Consider the following 20,369-nt stretch of genomic DNA (forward strand, 5'->3'; position numbering starts at 1 on the left):
ATCGGTACCTCACCTGTGGACATCTCTGTAACACAAGCTGTAATATAAAGGCTTCCATCAGTGTGGTGCTGAGAGTTACTCAGATCTGTTGACCTGCGCTGGCGTACAGGAGGATCATCTTGGCTGAAAAGAAACTGGGTCGACCCATGAATCTGAAAGAGATGGTGAGATAGTGTGTATGAGATTCTGGCACCATTGTCAGACAGGTACACCTGTAACATACAGTGCATTCGGAAAGTATTAAGACCCCTTGACTTTTTCCACATTTTGTTACGTTACAGCCTTATTCTGAAATGGATAAAATAGTTTTTTCCCCCCTCATCAATCTACACACAATACCCCATAATTTTTGCAAAAAATAAAATAATAAACTTTAATATTACATTTACAGTGGGGAAAACAAGTATTTAGTCAGCAACCAATTGTGCAAGTTCTCCCACTTAAAAAGATGAGAGAGGCCTGTAATTTTCATCATAGGTACACGTCAACTATGACAGACAAAATGAGAAAACATTTTCCAGAAAATCACATTGTAGGATTTTTAATGAATTTATTTGCAAATTATGGTGGAAAATAAGTATTTGGTCAATAACAAATGACATTTTCATACTTTGTTATATACCCTTTGTTGGCAATGACACAGGTCAAACGTTTTCTATAAGTCTTCACAAGGTTTTCACACACTGTTGCTGGTATTTTGGCCCATTCCTCCATGCAGATCTCCTCTAGAGCAGTGATGTTTTGGGGCTGTCGCTGGGCAACACGGACTTTCAACTCCCTCCAAAGATTTTCTATGGGGTTGAGATCTGGAGACTGGCTAGGCCACTCCAGGACCTTGAAATGCTTCTTACGAAGCCACTCCTTCGTTGCCCGGGCGGTGTGTTTGGGATCATTGTCATGCTGAAAGACCCAGCCACGTTTCATCTTCAATGCCCTTGCTGATGGAAGGAGGTTTTCACTCAAAATCTCACAATACATGGCCCCATTCATTCTTTCCTTTACACGGATCAGTCGTCCTGGTCCCTTTGCAGAAAAACAGCCCCAAAGCATGATGTTTCCACCCCCATGCTTCACAGTAGGTATGGTGTTCTTTGGATGCAACTCAGCATTCTTTGTCCTCCAAACACGACGAGTTGAGTTTTTACCAAAAAGTTCAATTTTGGTTTCATCTGACCATATGACATTCTCCCAATCCTCTTCTGGATCATCCAAATGCACTCTAGCAAACTTCAGACGGGCCTGGACATGTACTGGCTTAAGCAGGGGGACACGTCTGGCACTGCAGGATTTGAGTCCCTGGCTGCGTAGTGTGTTACTGATGGTAAGCTTTGTTACTTTGGTCCCAGCTCTCTGCATGTCATTCACTAGGTCCCCCCGTGTGGTTCTGGGATTTTTGCTCACCGTTCTTGTGATCATTTTGACCCCACGGGGTGAGATCTTGCGTGGAGCCCCAGATCGAGGGAGATTATCAGTGGTCTTGTATGTCTTCCATTTCCTAATAATTGCTCCCACAGTTGATTTCTTCAAACCAAGCTGCTTACCTATTGCAGATTCAGTCTTCCCAGCCTGGTGCAGGTCTAACATTTTGTTTCTGGTGTCCTTTGACAGCTCTTTGGTCTTGGCCATAGTGGAGTTTGGAGTGTGACTGTTTGAGGTTGTGGACAGGTGTCTTTTATACTGATAACAAGTTCAAACAGGTGCCATTAATACAGGTAACGAGTGGAGGACAGAGGAGCCTCTTATAGAAGAAGTTACAGGTCTGTGAGAGCCAGAAATCTTGCTTGTTTGTAGGTGACCAAATACTTATTTTCCACCATAATTTGCAAATAAATTCATAAAAAATCCTACAATGTGATTTTCTGGATTTTTTTTCTCTCAATTTGTCTGTCATAGTTGACGTGTACCTATGATGAAAATTACAGGCCTCTCTCATCTTTTTAAGTGAGAGAACTTGCACAATTGGTGGCTGACTAAATTCTTTTTTTCCCCACTGTTCATAAATATTCAGACCCTTTACTCAGTACTTTGTTGAAGCACCTTTGGCAACGATTACAGCCTCGAGTCTTCTTGGGTATGACGCTACAAGCTTGGCACACCTGTATTTGATTTGAATTGATTTGGGGAGTTTCTCCCATTCTTCTCTGCAGATCCTCTAAAGCTCTGTCAGGTTGGATGGGGAGCGTCACTGCACAGCTATTTTTAGGTCTCTCCAGAGATGTTCAATCGAGTTCAAGTCCGGGCTCTGGCTGGGCAACTCAAGGACATTCAGAGACTTGTCCCGAAGCCACTCCTGCGTTGTCTTGGCTGTGTGCTTAGGGTCGTTGTCCTGTTGGAAGGTGAACATTCACCCCAATCTTGGTTTCATCAGACCAGAGAATGTCATTTCTCATGGTCTGAGAGCCCTTTAGGTGTCTTTTGGCAAACTCCAAACGGGCTGTCATGTGCCTTTTACTGAGGAGTGGCTTCCGTCTGGCCACTCTACCATAAAGGCCTTATTGGTGGAGTGCTGCAGAGATGGTTGTCCTTCTGGAAGGTTCTCCCATCTCCACAGAGGAACTCTGGAGCTCTGTCAGAGTGACCATTGGGTTCTTGGTCACCTCCCTGACCAAGGCCCTTCTCCCCCGATTGCTCAGTTTGGGCAGGCAGCCAGCTCTAGGAAGAGTCTTGGTGGTTCTAAACTTCTTCCATTTAAGAATGATGGAGGCCACTGTGTTCTTGGGGACCTTCAATGCTGCAGACAATTTTTGGTACCATTCCCCAGATCAGTGCCTCGACACAATCCTGTCTCGGAGCTCTACGGACAATTCCTTCGACCTCATGGCTTGGTTTTTGCTCTGATATGCACTGTCAACTGTGGGACCTTATATAGACAGGTGTGTGCCTTTCCAAATAATGTCCAATCAATTGAATTTACTACAGGTGGACTCCAATCAAGTTGTAGAAACATCTCAAGGATGATCAATAGAAACAGGATGCACCTGAGCTCAATTTCGAGTCTTCTCATCGCAAAGGGTCTGAATACTTATGTAAATTAGGTATCTGTTTATTATACATGTGCAAAAATGTCTAAAAACCTGTTTTTGCTTTGTCATTATGGGGTATTGTGTGTAGATTTATGAGGATTTTTTTTACTTTCCGAATGCACTGTATATCCATTTTGGATCAAACAGTGACTGAATCCTGGCTCAAACTGGATTTATCTATAATGGTTTGCTGTTACTAGTTTCACTTCATAAACGTAGTATGACAGTCTTACTTCTTTGGTTGTATTATGGACAATGGTTGGACGGCCAGAGTTGTACAAAGCAGACACCAGAGTAACTGTGACAGACAGCGTTCCCTGGACTGGCTGTCCATTGGTGTGTCTGGAAAGAAATATAATGTATGTGAACCAAAATGATTTACATATTGAAAGTACATTTTTCTAGCACCTTTAATATCGATACACAAAAATATTGAGTTGGTTGTTGTTTTTTAAGCCTGACTCACTGAGCAGTCACAGTCCCTGAGAGGTCGTCCACCATGGCAATCGCTGGGTCTGTCTTTACCTGCACCTCAAAGTGGGGCGGCTCTAGAACAACAGCCAAAAAGAAAGGTTGAATAGATAATAGTCTGATATGTCAACTATCATGAACATTTCAATGACCCCCGCCCCCCTTTCATTTCTTTATCCAACCCTTAACTAGGCCATTTCCAATCATTAGCTATGTCAACCTGGCCAGGAGAGTCTTACCATAGTAATCCACTATGAACTGCTCCTCTGTGGCCAACTCCTACAGAGAAACAGAAATCAATGTCAATGGGGTGAAACTATATCTGATCATCACCACTGATATGAAAAACAGAATGTATTTGTGGTGGAATACAGTATGATGACAATGCAGAATGACAGTATGGTGAATCATACATCCACCATGGTCTCGATGGTCCATATGCCAAGGTGAGGGGTCTGAGACAAGTGGAATTCTTTGGACACAACACCCAGGTAACTGTCCAGCGATGCCCACCCTTGGATGAGGTTCCCTTTGGGATCCTGGATTACAGGGAAGGTAGCACAAAGGGGCGTCAGTCAAACTGTTTAGAACACAATACAGGCTGCAAATCTATTCATCACCCTGGGTTTTGTTTCGAAGTTCTCACACATAGAGGATTCAGACCCACCCTTATAGAGACATACACACGGCCCTTGTGTGGCTTGCCATCTGGTTGGACGGACAGGACTCTCATTTTGACCGTGTCTCCTGGTCTATAGTTGTGTTTATCAGTCTGGATGAAGGTGGAGAAAGTCCTGGGGTTGGAGCGTAGAGTGGTTGTGTTGATGAATACCATTCGGTCTCTTTGGTATCCCCTCACAAGCAGTGTAAAGGAATACCTCTGGTCAACAGAGCTCTCAGGAAACTAAAAAAGAAAAAGTATATTATGTAATTGAGTTGATCTTATATCTGTGTAATTACGCTGTAATAACTTGGTAATAACCAAAATGAATGTCATGCTTGGTCAAATGTGAATACTTTTTGTATCATCAGTGGTCCTTTACCCACCACTGACCAGCCCAGATATTACCTCAATAGACTATAAATACAGATTTTAAAAATACTCACTGGAGGAAGATCTAGAACTCCAGTCACACCTTTGGAGAAAAAAAACAGCAACAATGTTTAAGTTGAACATCTTCAAAAGTTCTTGCAGACAGAGTCATATAAGTCAATGTCACCTCCTCTAAAGGTGCCCTCTGCCTGGACCAGGCTGGTGTTGCCGTTGGTCAGCTCTGCTGTGACTCTGACTGGGTCATTAGTGAGGATGGTGACAGCCAGGGAGGTAAGAGTTCCAGGACGCAACACACTGGGGGCTGAGATCAAGTATGTAGCACTCATACTGGGAAAGACAGAGAGAGAAGATGGAATAACTTCTACATCAGCAGGGATACACACACTGAGGCTGAGTTTACACAGGCAGACCAATTCTGATATTTTTTCCACTAATTGGTCTTTTGACCAATCACATCAGATATTTTTCAGAGCTGATCTGATTTGTCAAAATACCAATTAGTGAAAATAATTGGTCTTCCTGTGTAAAGCCTAAGAGTGTTCAAGCAATCAATAAAATGCTCCACCCAAAAAAAAAAAAAAACAGATAGCAATTTAAACTATTCAAACATGCTTGTTGACTCCTATGAGTTATGACTATCAGAAATGAGTATTTCTAATAATAAGCAGACTACCTGACAGGGAAGACCCAGTCATCCTTTAAGATTCAATTTAAAGACATGGCAAAATATTTCAAATAAATCATAGAAATATCTCATTTTCATCAAATTGAAGGTGCATTACCTGGAGGAGACCTGAGCAGAAGCAGAAACGACAGCCAGTGCCACACAAACTCCCAGGAGCCAAATCCTCTCCATGTCTTCTCTACTGTACTCAGGGCCAGACTGAAAGCAACACCAGTCCGTTTGGCTCTAATCAACTCCACTGACCCGTACCATACCTGTACAAACCACACCCATAGTGCCAAGCCCAAGGGGCCACAGCCCGGCCCTTACCCAGCCACACACACCGATAGCCATATCAGGTTCATCCCAGTTCAGGTTCATCCCTGTGCCATGTTGTAGGGGCTGAAGATGATCATGTGGGGACTGACACTACATCTCTGCCCAGAGGGACTATATTCAGTAGCTGAATGTTTCTGTCCACAGCTAAGAAGATCCTATTCCACACATGAATTAAATCCACCTTTTTCAGTATCACCCACTTGGAACAAAAGTTTGTTTGGAGCAAAACAACTTCCAAGCCAAGAGCTATATAGAGTAATATGATTCAGTGGTCTAAAGTTTTCATAACTAATTCAAGTATGTAATAAATGGACGTGATCTTTCCATTACCACTTGGGGACAGATTAATACAGGTGACAAGAGGGCAGCACCTGGGTGTGATATTTTCTTAATCGGTCATTGTGTGTGCGTGTGTGTCTGTCGGGGTGTGTGTGTGTGTGTCTCTGTCGGTGTGTGTGTGTGTGTGTGTGTGTGTGTGTGTGTGTGTGTGTGTGTGTGTGTGTGTCTGTGTCACTGTGTGATTATGGTTCTTCTGTAATCATCTTCGGAAAAACCTTTCATTTGTTTGTTTTTATCACAGTACTAATAACTACAATGGCTATAACTTGTCAACTTTGAAGACACCACTAGATGGAGACAAAGCCCATACTAACCAAGGCCTCCCCTCTGATTTCACAAGTCAAGTCATTAATAAAGCACTTCAGTCTCCCTTCTAGACAGCACTGTATAGAACGAACAGACATTGTTAGCTTTATATTGACCATTTTATTTATTCTGCATCTTTGGCAACATAGTCAGTATTCACATTTTAGTTACATATAAGAATCAATGGATTGCTAGACAGGGAGACTGCATCCATACACTCCTTTTTCCTCCTTCCTTCTTTAAATTACAATCATCAAAGTGCTTATAAAAGTGCATATTTACAGAGTGCTAAAACGGATAGAAAACATGAACATGTTTATAATGGAAGACTGTGGTACTAAAGGCACTGGACACAGATTAGCAGCTTTAGATGGCACTGCTGAGAAAAAGTTTAAGAGTCAAGCAATGGTTTGGTATGATAAGATAGGTGACACAAGTAACTGTCTGATGGGGTCCCAGTGTAGAGACGTTTACAGCAACACAACCTGCACCTGCACTCCTAACCGGAAGGGGGCTCTGTTGTGCCAACAAAGCCTACAATTCTCTACATGGCAATCAATGGCCATCTCAGCTAGTAGAGGAGTGACCCTCACATTCCCCATCCTTCCACCAGTAGCAGTGAACTGTACCTCCCGCCGAGGCTTCCCTCAAACACACAGTCCTTGGCGTTACATCTCAAAGTGACGGTACATGCACTCCACGTATCCCAGAACCCTTTGCCAGTCTGGTCCTCCGGCCCTCAGCATCTCCTCCATGGTCTGTAAAACACAGATGACTTCAATACTGCAGCATCTCATTCACTGTTGAGTTTTCATACAAGCATACAACAAACTAGACAGTCTTTAAATAACACAACATCTGATTAACTGAGACTCACCAGTGATGTTGTGATTCCAACATTCTCTCCCGTCTTAAATGCCAGGCTGAGGTTCTCGCTCTATGGATAAAAGAAGCAGCACCATGTCTGACAGGCAAATCACTGGGTGAGTGTGCAATGCATGTGTGTGTTACATAGGGCTGTTTCGGTGACCGTATTACCACCACACTGGCGGTCACGAGTCATGACCGCAATCAAATTCCACGTGACCGTTGTCACAGTAACTAGGCTTCTCCATGAGAGCCCATGAGTTCATGTGGCGCAATATTTCTATAGGTTATGCAATTGCGTGAGAAAAGAGAGTTTTGATGTCCTCCATTAAAAAGAGCAGTATCCCATCAGCTTTCTATAGGCTAGGCCTACTATATTTATTTCTCAACTTTCCTAATACACAGCACAATAGCACATTGCTTCGCTTTACAACAGGAGTAGCCGACCTGGCTGGCATGAAAATTAACAGCTATTTAAGTACATAAGGATGACATGTATTTTTTCCCCTGCTCGACAGGTGCATGATAATGGTCCATTCTAAATCAAAACTAATTTCAAAACTAAAGAAAATAATAAATTGAGAATAGTGTGATGGTGACAATATTATCACTTGTGAATTATGTATTATCACTTGTGAATGATGCCCAGTGTGTGCAGGCAAGAAACAGCACATGCCTTTTTGTGACATTTTCAAATCAGTCGCACGCATCATGTACAGTCGTGGTCAAAAGTTTTGGTCTTCACAAAGTTTGCTGCTTCAGTGTTTTTAGATATTTTTGTCAGATGCTACTATGGTATACTGAAGTATAATTACAAGCATTCCATAAGTGTCAAAGGCTTTTATTGACAATTACATTAAGTTTATGCAAAGAGTCAATATTTGCAGTGTTGACCCTTCTTTTTCAAGACCTCTGCAATCTGCCCTGGCATGCTGTCAATTAACTTCTTCACACATACACAATCCTTCTTTAGCCTGTCGTCTTCCCTTCATCGACACTGATTGAAGTGACATCAATAAGGGATCATAGCTTTTACATGGATTCACCTGGTCAGTCTATGTCATCGAAAGAGCAGGTGTTATTTATGTTTTGTATACTCAGTGTATATTAGTAGGCTATACATAAAGACAAGATTAAATTAAGAATAGTCTGATGGGTGAGAATATTATCAAGTGCTTGTCAAATTGTGAATGAGCAACTGATGAAGTGTGTGCAGCCTGAGCAAGAAACAGAGCAGAGCTCATGCCTTCATGCGAATAGCCGCATGTGCACACTTAATCTGGAAAATATCCTTTCTATTTATGTTCAATTGTATTCTTCATACTATAAGATAATGCCACAGAATTCTAAGCAAATCTTGTCTGCTAAATGAACTAGTGTAGCCCACAGCCATATGGATCAGGACCTAACATAAGGACAACTCAGAAAATGCTATTCTGTTCATCTGAAATATGCTACATTTTCTTCATATCATGTTTCATTAGACCTGCCTAAAATAAATAATGGATTTATTGTGATGGTGTAGGCGATATTAAATGGATTTATTAGACTTTTTAAAAATGTAGATGTTCCAAAGGTCTGCATCAGTGGCTTGTAGGCTATGTGTGGAAGCCAGGAGATGGTAAACGTGTTTATGTTAATTAACGGTAAATTACCGTGAGACGGACAGATTTGCATGACAATCAACGGCTGACAAAATGTGATAACCGCCACAGCCCTAGTATTACCCACCTTTTTGTCAGGGCTTAGGGTGCAGTAGGGGATGTGTGAGGGGAGGTAGCTGTGGTACACAGCACAGAAGGCCAGACCATCCGCCCAGCTACTGCTGAAGTTAGTGATGTCAATATTCTGTCAATAGAGAAGGTGAGCGGGGTCAGAGAAAGGGTAAAGACACCACCATAATGAGTGTTGACTGATTACATCTGGACAACATTCTCTTTACATCAGAGAGTCGATGACCCTGTTCAACACACACACACAAACACACACACTAGGTATGGGCGATGTCAACCTTTGTCCTATCGTGATTATGTACCCATTAAACATTGTGATGTGCGATGCTATCGCCCCTATTAAAATAAATAAATAATACAAATCTGCTAAAACGACTGTTGGGCTATAGCGCGAAATCGAATGAAACTGGACGAATCATGACGAAAGATAATGTTGTTGAAAGCCTGGGCAGAGGCAAAGTGCAGACAATGGCAAATATTTTCTATTATTCCTTTCTGGTGGAGGAGCAGAAGAGGTTTGTGTGTGTGTGTGTGTGTGTGTGTGTGTGTGTGTGTGTGTGTGTGTGTGTGTGTGTGTGTGTGTGTGTGTGTGTGTGTGTGTGTGTGTGTGTGTGTGTGTGGCACGCACATGGTGAAGCAGTGACCGTGTGATGAGGAACGGCCTGTCTTACAGTAGTGAGCGCTAGGTTATAGGACTACATCAAGTGCTGGATAGAAGCAGTCTACAGTCTTCAGAACTGTTTTATTTGCATCATAAAATAGAAAAATGAATAATATTGCTTGTTCTATCTCTCATAAAGCTGTGGTTGAGAATAGCCTACAGTATACCTAGACTTAGGCTATGGACTTTCATTCTTGCTATTTCTGAAAGCCACAACACCTTCGTAGGCTAGAATATTTGGGAAATAAGCTACTGTTCATAACTGTACATTTTCTTAAAGCTTTTATGATAGGCCTAGTAAGAGGATAGGTCATTGGCCATTTAGTTTTCAACCTCGCATAGAGGGATTTTCCCGGCCCGCATGGATCATTTCTGTCTTAATAAGCTTAAAAACTTGTCATTCGATTTTTCTATAGGTTATTGATATTGTTTGTTTTTTCTCATTATTAGTCCTCTGGCTACTAGTGCTGAGCAATTAACCAAAATGTTGGTTATTTTTTGTTTTTTAAACAACTAATTGACCGACGTCGGTTTGATTATTTGAATTCCATTTCATAATAATTTTTTTCTGTGAGCTCAATGCGCACATTTTGCTGCAGTTTCTCTACAGATAAATCAGATCATATGCCCAAACTGTGCGAAGTAGTAAGGAGTTGTAGTTTCCAACAGGCCAATGTTCTACATAGTTTAGCGCAGAAAACTTGATAATTAACTACAATGACCATAATCCATTGTCAGGTCTGTGCGATCAAGATGGGATACATAGAGAGCAGTTTCTTCGTGATGTATCTCTACCTGAAAATACATGATCTAAGTGTTTGATAGTTGGTATTCAGCAGTCATAAAAGTATGCCTTATTTACTTTGAAGAACTACAAAATAGTGATTTTGTCAGAAAGCATAGATAGCAGCTCTATAGAGATGAGATGATGACTTGGAATGAAATAAAGTCATAAAATAAAACAAATGTAAAACAAATGTAATATCCACAACTAAATATTTTACTAAAGTAAAGTAATGTGAACAACTAATGGTTAATAAGTGATCAGCAGTCATGGGCAGTCACTACCATTATGGGACTTTTATTAATAGTTTTATTCTGTGTTACAGCACTCAACCCACATAATGCAGTATGCATTTAATGTAAAAAATAATAATAATTGAAACCGAAATCGTGATTATTTTTTAATAATCAAACTGAAACCAAACTGACCTCAAAAGGCACTAATCGCTCAGCACTACTGGCTACCTTACATTTTTAGGCTATTCAAATAACTTTGAGATGGAACGCCGTTTCGTTCATTGTTTGATCGGGAGAAAGCCATGCATAAACCGATGAAGCGTAGCCTTCTGTCATATTCATCCTATCGAATGGAGAGAGAAGGGGATATAGGCTACGTTTTTTTTTTTTTTTTAAACAGGTTTAGGCTACTATAGACTGATGCCCATGCATCTGACAGAGAGAAAGAAACTATATTTTCTGACTGGACATTTTGCGCTGCTCTGTCTGACCTACATCCCTCTCTTGTGTAGGCCTATAGAACATATCTATTGAAATAAACTATAGCAAATAGGACAAGGCAAATTACTCAGAATGTCACTTGTGTGAATCCCTACGAGACTCCGTTTTGGGTCACATCACGATGTCACCAATCATCGTCGATAGACGATGCTATCATAATAATCACCCAACCCTAACACTAACAAACACACACGTTACAGTACCTTGTAGCCCTGAGTGCGGCTCTGACACCAGCGCAGAAGAGAGTTCCTCTTGGAGCCTCCATGGCGGCGTAGCAGCAGATTGAAGCCATCCTGAGACCTGGTCTTAGAGGTCTTGTTAGGGGGCAGTTCTGTCAGGGTGGAGTTGTACTGGTTCAATGCCCCCTCCTGTTTCCCTGGAACACACAGATATGCCAATAGAAGGTCATTTACCTAACTTCCGTTACTAGACATAAGAACATGGAATGGTGAGTGGACGGACACGTGGGTGATAGGGGAACACACACACAGAACCACACCTGTGTGAGTGCTGGACCAGCTATCTTGCCTTTCCAGCCCTTTTCTTCCTCTGGTTTGGCTTTGGTTCTGAAAGGAGACACGATACAGTATATTGATTCATACGCAATTACATACCATACATTCCTTTCCAATTCCAGTAGATCAGTAAACACATTGACTAAAGCAATGACGCCACCTGTTGGAATAGTAATCGCGTTAAATATTTCCAGAGGTATGACACACAGACAAGCAGTTAGACCCCAACTTTTAATTGCTCACTTTGTTTGTAGATCCAGTTATTATGGCAGTATTGGACTGGGATGTTCCATTCATTACAGCAGGGGAGTCTGAAGATGCGGTTAGTCTGGAAAGGCTTCTGTGAAATCAAGAAATGTGCTTTGCTATTATTGGATGAACTCAACTCACACAGCCACACTGAGCAGAGAATAACCATTTGTTGTTCAACTTATCAGGGGTTAGACATGAGAGCAAAGCCAACTGTTGTTGATACACTTTATTTCTCAGTTCATGTTTTTTTAAATTATCAATACTGAAAATCACAATTATGTTTTAATAATCTAACTGAAACCATAGTAGTAAATCACAGTTTTAACATGTTTCTACAAATCCATGTCCTCAAGTGCCCTGCCTGTTAATCTCTCTTCCATTCCAACGACCGCTCAACCCTACAACCCTTAATTTACAGCAGTCCAAAATCGGTCTGGACTGCATTTTGTTTGAATAAATAAATAAATAAATAAATAAATCATGGACATTAACCTTCAATACATTGATTTAAGCAGGAGGCTGAGTGTAAGTTCATGTATAGTTGAAATAACACAAACAGGAAGTCATCGTGGTACTCACCTTGCCCTCTCCTGTGTGACTATCCTCCACGTCTCCCTCATGCTACACCCTTCCTCTCCACTCCTCTCCTCATTGGTCACGTTCCTCAAGTACCTGTTGGCCACGCCCTTAGTGTCAGTTCGAGCCTCTTCCACACCTACATTCTTATTCCTTTCTTCCTGTTTCCTCTTCTCCATCTCGTCATCTCCTCTTCCTACTCCTCGGCCCAACCTGCTGATCCCCCTCTCCCTTCCCCGGTGTGTCCCCTCCTGGGGCTCAGGAGTGCTGGTCTCCCCAGTAGCCATATCCATGCCCTGGGTCTTGGCTTGAGCCTGGGCCTGTCCTGGTCCCTGGTTCTGGGTGAGGTGGACCAGTCTCTGCCTGCTCTCCCTCAGCTCTCCTCTCAGGCTGACCAGCTGCCCATCAGTCTCTTTCTGTCTCTGCTGGGCAGCCACCAGCTCCCGCTCTGTATCCATCTGAGCAGCTCTGAGCGTGTTCAGCTCCTCCTCGGCCTCGGCCCTCAACCGGTCGGCCACTGCTACCGCCACCTGCAGGTCAGACTGGAACTGCTGCCACTCCACTCGCTCCGTCTGCAGGAAGGAAGACACTAACAGTTAGCTACTATGAAGAACAATCCAAAGGTTGAATCAGCAGTGTTAGTGCTGGGCTGGAACAAACATATGTATAGTCTGCAGCTCAAGGCCTGGAGTTGCTTAATTCGGTCTTAAAGTGTATTTCTATATTCACACCCAGAGTGCAAGCCTTTTATCTTTGATCTCATATGACATCACTTCTATATTAATTTGTCTACCAGCATCACATTATACACAGCACTGCGCCTCTAGAGACTATGAGCTATTCAATGATCAAATATCCATTTGGCCTTCATAATCTGACTCATCAGTTGGATGGAATGAGAGGCAACCCTTTGACTTTGCAGCTGGCCCATCTAGCGGGAATCGCTCAGTTCTGCCTCCAGGACAAGACTCATCCCAATAAACAGGGAGAATCAAATCACATTTTATTGGTCGCGTACACATATTTAGCAGATGTTATCGCGGGTGTAGTGAAATGCTTATAGTTGGCTAGGAGCTAGGAACAGGGCGACCATGTCTATCGACGCCATCTTGAATTATCCCCGCATCAGGCTATTACCTCATGAGAAGGGTGGATACCAAGATATCAATACCAAGTCCTCTAATCAAACCCAGACTGTGCATCTCAATATTCTAAAGTGGGCTCCTCCCCTAACCTCATCTGCACTGATAGAATTGCACCAAGGTAAAGTTCCAATAAACATCAACCATGTTTTCTTCACATCTCCTGTGTTCTCAGATTAGTGCAAATGCAGGAGAGGAGACCAGGTGAGAACACCACTTTAGACTATTGAGATAGACCCTGAGAGCATGCCATAGCTCTGGACATGCACACCCATTGCCCTGTGGATAAGGGGCAGAGATAAAACAAAGGTTCTCAAACAGAGTTGCCGAGCCAAAAGGTAAACAATACTGACTATTCAAGTTTGGAAATATCTTAATTGTTGTCCAAATTGAGTCATTGACATACTGTAGCCTTGTTCTGTTCAATGTTCTCTACCTATATAGTACTCAAAATACCCCAATTCATGTTGTTAAGTTCAAAATAATACAATGAAAAAATTGCTGAAACCATTCCAAATGAGGACTTGGAAATTTAAAGCTAATTATCTCAGAATCATCTTTTTGCAGATAGAACCTTATAGTCCCAAGCTCTCATATTGAGAAAAGATTTTGAGAACAGCCATCACTATAACGATGGAAATAGTGGACTATCTAGTTACAAAGCATTCAGGTAACATGTACAGATGGACTCGGAGCAGAAGGGGTTTGTGAGCATTGCAATGTGACCCACGGAGAAACGTGGGAGTGTGGAGGAGTTGGGTCGGTTGGTAATTAAATGAAGAATGGATAGAGATGTGGAGGAGGAAGAGAAGAGGCGGAGAAACTGGAGCCAACTCATTTCCTCATCTGACCAGCGACTTAAGACCACAGCTGGGGCCAATTATGCAGTCACTGGAGACACACACACACAGAACATATTCTCTTCCGCCCCCTCTCTATTACACACACCTCCCCCTTCTTTGTCTTTTCCCTTCGAACACAGCCATAAAGTGAAGTTCACCCCTCTCTCTAACGCAAACTTTACAGCATGTAAAACCACACAAACACTGAACAACCCGTTCTTACATTCTTTGATTCAAAGCCACAAACACACAGCCTCACAGAGTTTAAACTACCTTGTTATGGCAGCAGAGACAAACTACTTTTTATTAGTACACATGATGCAACTCATAACGCCAGATGGGAGAAAAGGACAACATGGGAAACCATTATTGTCTAAACCACCACATTATTTTGTAGCCTATGTTCTGAATTCTGTCTGTACAGCTAACTAACTGTCAGTGTGTCCAACTAGGGTACGTCTTAGAAGGGAAACAGGATGGGACACTCCTCAACTAGACAGGAGTGAGATAACACTGTTGATTTTCCCTCAGACACTCTCTCTCTTGCTCTCTCTCTAGCTATCCCTGAGGTACTGACATAGTGACCCACCACAGGCACAGATGCTGACTCTCATACACTGATACATGCACAGTCTCTCCGGGAGTGTTGAGCTTATTCCAGATGTGTGTATATCTCAGTTTGTGTGTGTGTGTTTGTGCGTGTGAGAAAGAGAGAGAGAGAGAGAGATAGAGAGAAAGAACCATTCATCTGTCCCCACGCCTCAGTTTACATCCACACCCAGACTCCCTAACGCGTACTTGGGGATACATCCTCACTCTGACGTGGCTCTTCTGCAGCTTTACACATTCACTGGGGTGTGTTGAACAACCAGTTCCCATACACTCTGATACTCATTAAGAGACCGGCTCAGTCCCTCTACTTACAAGGCCTGTGGATACACTCACTCAGGCACACTACACACACACCTAGAGAAAATACATACTGCTTATACCTCCCATATATACACACACAAAGCCACCTGACAAGTACACACACAGACACATACACACACACAGATGGTATCTACCTTCTCCCCAGCCTCCACCATTTATTATGCATTGCAAATTTGACACACAACCTTCATTTGGCATGTAAACATATTCAACCCCAGCCTCTTGAGTGTTTGGAGCCAAAACCAAATAGCTCATTCCAGGAAATCTGCAGCACTGTCCACCTGGAACTGATCCCAGAGCAGATCTGAGAGCTATTAAATCCTCGTGATCAGCCCACCCACCCACCAACCAAATGGACAGGCACAATGAAGAGAGTGAGACAGGGAGGCTAGAATGAGGGGGGGGGGGGGGGTAGAAAGAGAGGGATAAGAGACAGGGTGGATGGACGGGAGCAACAGTTGTGAAGTCATTGTTGTAGTTTCTGTGCTGAAGGAGGGAGGCGTGGTGAGAGAGGAGCGGTGAACCCTCAGATGTCCAGAGAGAGAGGCACAGGGGCACAGGGAGAAAGAAGCACAGGGTTAACTGCCTTCGCTCAAGGGCACAACAGATTCTTCGAACCAGCGACCTTTCGGTTACTGGTCCAATGCTCCTAACCGCTAGGCTACCTGCCACACAGAGAGAGAGTGGCACAGAGAGAGAGAGAGGCACACAGAGAGAGAGAGAGAGAATTGAAGAATCCATAGACTCTAACCACCAAAAATATACATGATCAAATGCAAAAGTGGAGACAAATTTGACCCCAATAACTACCGTGGGATATGCTTCAACAGTAACCTTGGGAAAATCCTCTGCATTATTATTAACAGCAGACTAGTTCATTTCCACAGTGAAAACAATGTACTGAGCAAATGTCAAACAGGCTTTTTACGACAGACCACGTATTCACCCTGCACACCCTAATTGACAACTACACAAACCAAAACAAAGGCAACGTCTTCTCATGCTTTGTTGATTTCAAAAAAGCTTTTGACTCAATTTAGCATGAGGGTCTGCTATACTAATTGATGGAAAGTGGTGTTAAGGGAAAAACCTACAACATTATAAAATCCATGTACACCAACAACAAATGTGCGGTTAAAATTGGCAAAAAACTCACACATTTATTTCCACAGGGCCGTGGGGTGACACAGGGATGCAGTTTAAGCCCCACCCTCTTCAACATAAAGTTGAAGTCGGAAGTTTACATACACCTTAGCCAAATACATTTAAACTCAGTTTTTCACAATTCCTGACATTTAGTCCTAGTAAAAATTCCCTGTCTTAGGTCAGTTAGGATCACCACTTTATTTTAAGAATGTGAAATGTCAGAATAATAGTAGAGAGAATTATTTATTTCAGCTTTTATTTATTTCATCACATTCCCAGTGGGTCAGAAGTTTACATACACTCAATTAGTATTTAGTAGCATTCCCTTTAAATTGTTTAACTTGGGTCAAACATTCGGGTAGCCTTCCACAAGCTTCCCACAATAACTTAGGTGAATTTTGGCCCATTCCTCCTGACAGAGCTGGTGTAACTGAGTCAGGTTTGTAGGCCTCCTTGCTCGCACACGCTTTTTCAGTTCTGCCCACAAATTTTCTATAGGATTGAGGTCAGGGCTTTGTGATGTCCACTCCAATACCTTGACTTTGTTGTCCTTAAGCCATTTTGCCACAACTTTGGAAGTATGCTTGGGGTCAATGTCCATTTGGAAGACCCATTTGCGACCAAGCTTTAACTTCCTGACTGATGTCTTGAGATGTTGCTTCAATATATCCACATAATTTTCCTTCCTCATGATGCCATCTATTTTGTGAAGTGCACCAGTCCCTCCTGCAGCAAAGCACCCCCAAAGCATGATGCTGCCACCCCCATGCTTCACGGTTGGGATGGTGTTCTTCAGCTTGCAAGCCACCCCCTTTTTCCTCCAAACATAACGATGGTAATTATGGCCAAACAGTTCTATTTTTGTTTCATCAGACCAGAGGACATTTCTCCAAAAAGTACGATCTTTGTCCCCATGTGCAGTTGTAAACTGTAGTCTGGCTTTTTTATGGCGGTTTTGGAGCAGTGGCTTCTTCCTTGCTGAGCGGCCTTTCAGGTTATGTCGATATATGACTTGTTTTACTGTGGATATAGATACTTTTGTACCCGTTTCCTCCAGCATCTTCACAAGGTCCTTTGCTGTTGTTCTGGGATTGATTTGCACTTTTCGCACCAAAGTACGTTCATCTCTAGGAGACAGAACGCGTCTCCTTCCTGAGCGGTATGACGTCTGCGTGGTCCCATGGTGTTTATATTTGCGTACTATTGTTTGTATAGATGAACTTGGTACCTTCAGGCATTTGGAAATTGCTCCCAAGGATGAACCAGACTTGTGGAGGTCTACAAAAACAAATCTGAGGTCTTGGCTGATTTCCTTAGATTTTCCCATGATGTCAAACAAAGAGGCACTGAGTTTGAAGGTAGACCTAGAAATTCATCCACAGGTACTCCTCCAATTGACTCAAATGACGTCAATTAGCCTATCAGAAGCTTCTAAAGTCATGACATCATTTTCTGGAATTTTCCTGGCTGTTTAAAGGCACAGTCAACTTATTGTATATAAACTTCTGACCCACTGGAATTGTGATACAGTGAATTATAAGTGAAATAATCTGTCTGTAAACAATTGTTGGAAAAATTACTTGTGTCATGCACAAGGTAGATGTCCTAACCGACTTGCCAAAACTATAGTTTGTTAACAAGATATTTGTGGAGTGGTTGAAAAATGAGTTTAAATGACTCCAACCTAAGTGTATGTAAACTTCCGACTTCAACTGTATATTGAAGAGCTCAGGGAAGGAGAGGAAACGATAGAAAGGGATGGAAGGAGGTAGGAAACGAGAGAGGATGGTAGGAAATGAGAGAGGGTGGAAGGAAACAAGAGAGGATGGTAGGAAACGAGAGAGGATGGTAGGAAACGAGAGAGGATGGTAGGACACGAGAGAGGATGGTAGGACACGAGAGAGGATGGTAGGAAAAGAGAGAGGATGGTAGGAAAAGAGAGGATGGTAGGAAAAGAGAGAGGATGGTAGGGAAAAGAGAGGATGGTAGGAAAAGAGAGAGGGATGGAGGGAGGAGGGCTTGTGTTCCAGCTGTCCCAATCTGTATCAGATCAGGGGAAGCTGGGAGCCAAATGTCTATTGTTTGCTGATGAACTGGTGCTTCTGTCACCAACCAAGGAGGGCCTACAGCAGCACCTAGATCTTCTGCACAGATTCTGTCAGACCTGGGCACTGAGAGTAAATCTCAGTAAGACAAAAATAATGGTGTTCCAAAAAAGGTCCAGTTGCCAGGACCACAAATACAAATTCCATCTAGACACCGTTGCCCTAGAGCACACAAAAAACTATACATACCTCGGCCTAAACATCAGCGGCACAGGTAACTTCCACAAAGCTGTGAACGATCTGAGAGACAAGGCAAGAAGGACCTTCTATGCCATCAAAAGGAACATAATATTTGACATACCAATTAGGATCTGGCTAAAAATACATGAATCAGTTATAGAACCCATTGCCCTTTATGGTTGTAAGGTCTGGGGTCCGCACACCAACCAAGTCTTATGCACCTTCTGCCCCTCACCCCTGCAGCAAGGACCTCAAGTGTGCGGTGAAAATTGGCAAAAAACACATTTCTTTCCACAGGGCCGTGGGGTGATACAGGGATGCAGTTTGATCCCCACCCTCTTCAACATACACTACCAGTCAAAAGTTTGGACACCTACTCATTCAAGGGTTTTTCTTTATTTTTACATTGTATAATAATAGTGAAGACATCAAAACTATGAAATAACACATAAGGAATCATGTAGTAAACAAAAAAGTGTTAAACAAATTGGAGATTCTTCAAATGGCCACCCTTTGCCTTGATAACAGCTTTGCACACGCTTGGCACTCTCAACCAGCTTCACCTGGAATGCTTTTCCAACAGAAGGAGTTCCCACATATGCTGAGCACTTGTTGGCTGCTTTTCCTTCACTCTGCAGTCCGACTCATCCCAAACCATCTCAATTGGGTTGAGGTCAGGGGATTGTGGAGGCCAGGTCATCTAATGCAGCACTCCATCACTCTCCTTCTTGGTAAAATAGACCTTACACAGTCTGGAGGTGTGTTGGGTCATTGTCCTGTTGAAAAACAAATGATAGTCCCACTAAGCCCAAACCAGATGGGATGGCGTATCGCTGCAGAATGCTGTGGTAGCCATGCTGGTTAAGTGTGCCTTGAATTCTAAATAAATCACAGACAGTGTCACCAGCAATGCACCCCCACACCATAACACCTCCTAATCCATGCTTTACGGTGGGAAATACACATCCGTTCACCCACAACGCGTCTCACAAAGACACAGCGGTTGGAACCAAATATCTCAAATTTGGACTCCAGACCAAAGGACACATTTCCACCGGTCTATTGTCCATTGCTCGTGTTTCTTGGCCCAAGCAGGTCTCTTCTTATTATTGGTGTCCATTAGTAGTGGTTTCTTTGCAGCAATTCGACCATGAAGGCCTGATTCACACAGTCCCCTCTGAACAGTTGATGTTGAGATGTGTCTGTTACTTGAACTCTGTGAAGCATTTATTTGGGCTGCAATTTCTGAGGCTGGTAACTCTAATGAACCTATCTTCTGCAGCAGAGGTAACTCTGGGTCTTCCATTCCTGTGGCGGTCCTCATGAGAGCCAGTTTCATCATAGCGCTTGATGGTTTTTGCGACTGCACTTGGAGAAACTTTCAAAGTTCTTGAAATGTTCCGTATTGACTGACCTTTATGTCTTAAAGTAATGATGGACTGTCGTTTCTCTTTGCTTATTTGAGCTGTTCTTGCCACACCCCTACCTTGTCACAACACAACTGATTGGCTCAAACGCATTAAGAAGGAAATACATTCTGTCAGACCTGGGCCCTGACAGTAAATCTCAGTAAGACACAAATAATGGTGTTCCAAAAAAGGTCCAGTTGCCAGGACCACAAATACAAATTCCATCTAGACACTGTTGCCCTAGAGCACATAAAAAACGATACAAACCTCGGCCTAAACATCAGCGCCACA

General features: G+C 42.8%; 1 protein-coding gene across 1 annotated transcript in view; it reads right to left on the reverse strand.

Moving 5' to 3' along the window:
* Positions 1 to 6,299: 6,299 nt before the first annotated feature.
* Positions 6,300 to 20,369, reverse strand: part of LOC121538766 (cytospin-A) — a 37,337-nt gene continuing 23,267 nt past the window's right edge. The window contains exons 5-11 of the mRNA XM_041846927.2: positions 12,325 to 12,893; positions 11,737 to 11,833; positions 11,478 to 11,544; positions 11,182 to 11,354; positions 8,795 to 8,911; positions 7,074 to 7,133; positions 6,300 to 6,954 (exon numbers count right to left, since the gene is read on the reverse strand). Coding sequence (XP_041702861.2) covers positions 6,865 to 6,954; positions 7,074 to 7,133; positions 8,795 to 8,911; positions 11,182 to 11,354; positions 11,478 to 11,544; positions 11,737 to 11,833; positions 12,325 to 12,893 — 1,173 coding nt within the window. The 3' untranslated portion in view covers positions 6,300 to 6,864. The remainder of the gene's footprint in view (positions 6,955 to 7,073; positions 7,134 to 8,794; positions 8,912 to 11,181; positions 11,355 to 11,477; positions 11,545 to 11,736; positions 11,834 to 12,324; positions 12,894 to 20,369) is intronic.

Source organism: Coregonus clupeaformis, unplaced genomic scaffold (assembly GCF_020615455.1).
Source record: "Coregonus clupeaformis isolate EN_2021a unplaced genomic scaffold, ASM2061545v1 scaf0329, whole genome shotgun sequence".
NCBI classification, from domain to species: domain Eukaryota; kingdom Metazoa; phylum Chordata; class Actinopteri; order Salmoniformes; family Salmonidae; genus Coregonus; species Coregonus clupeaformis.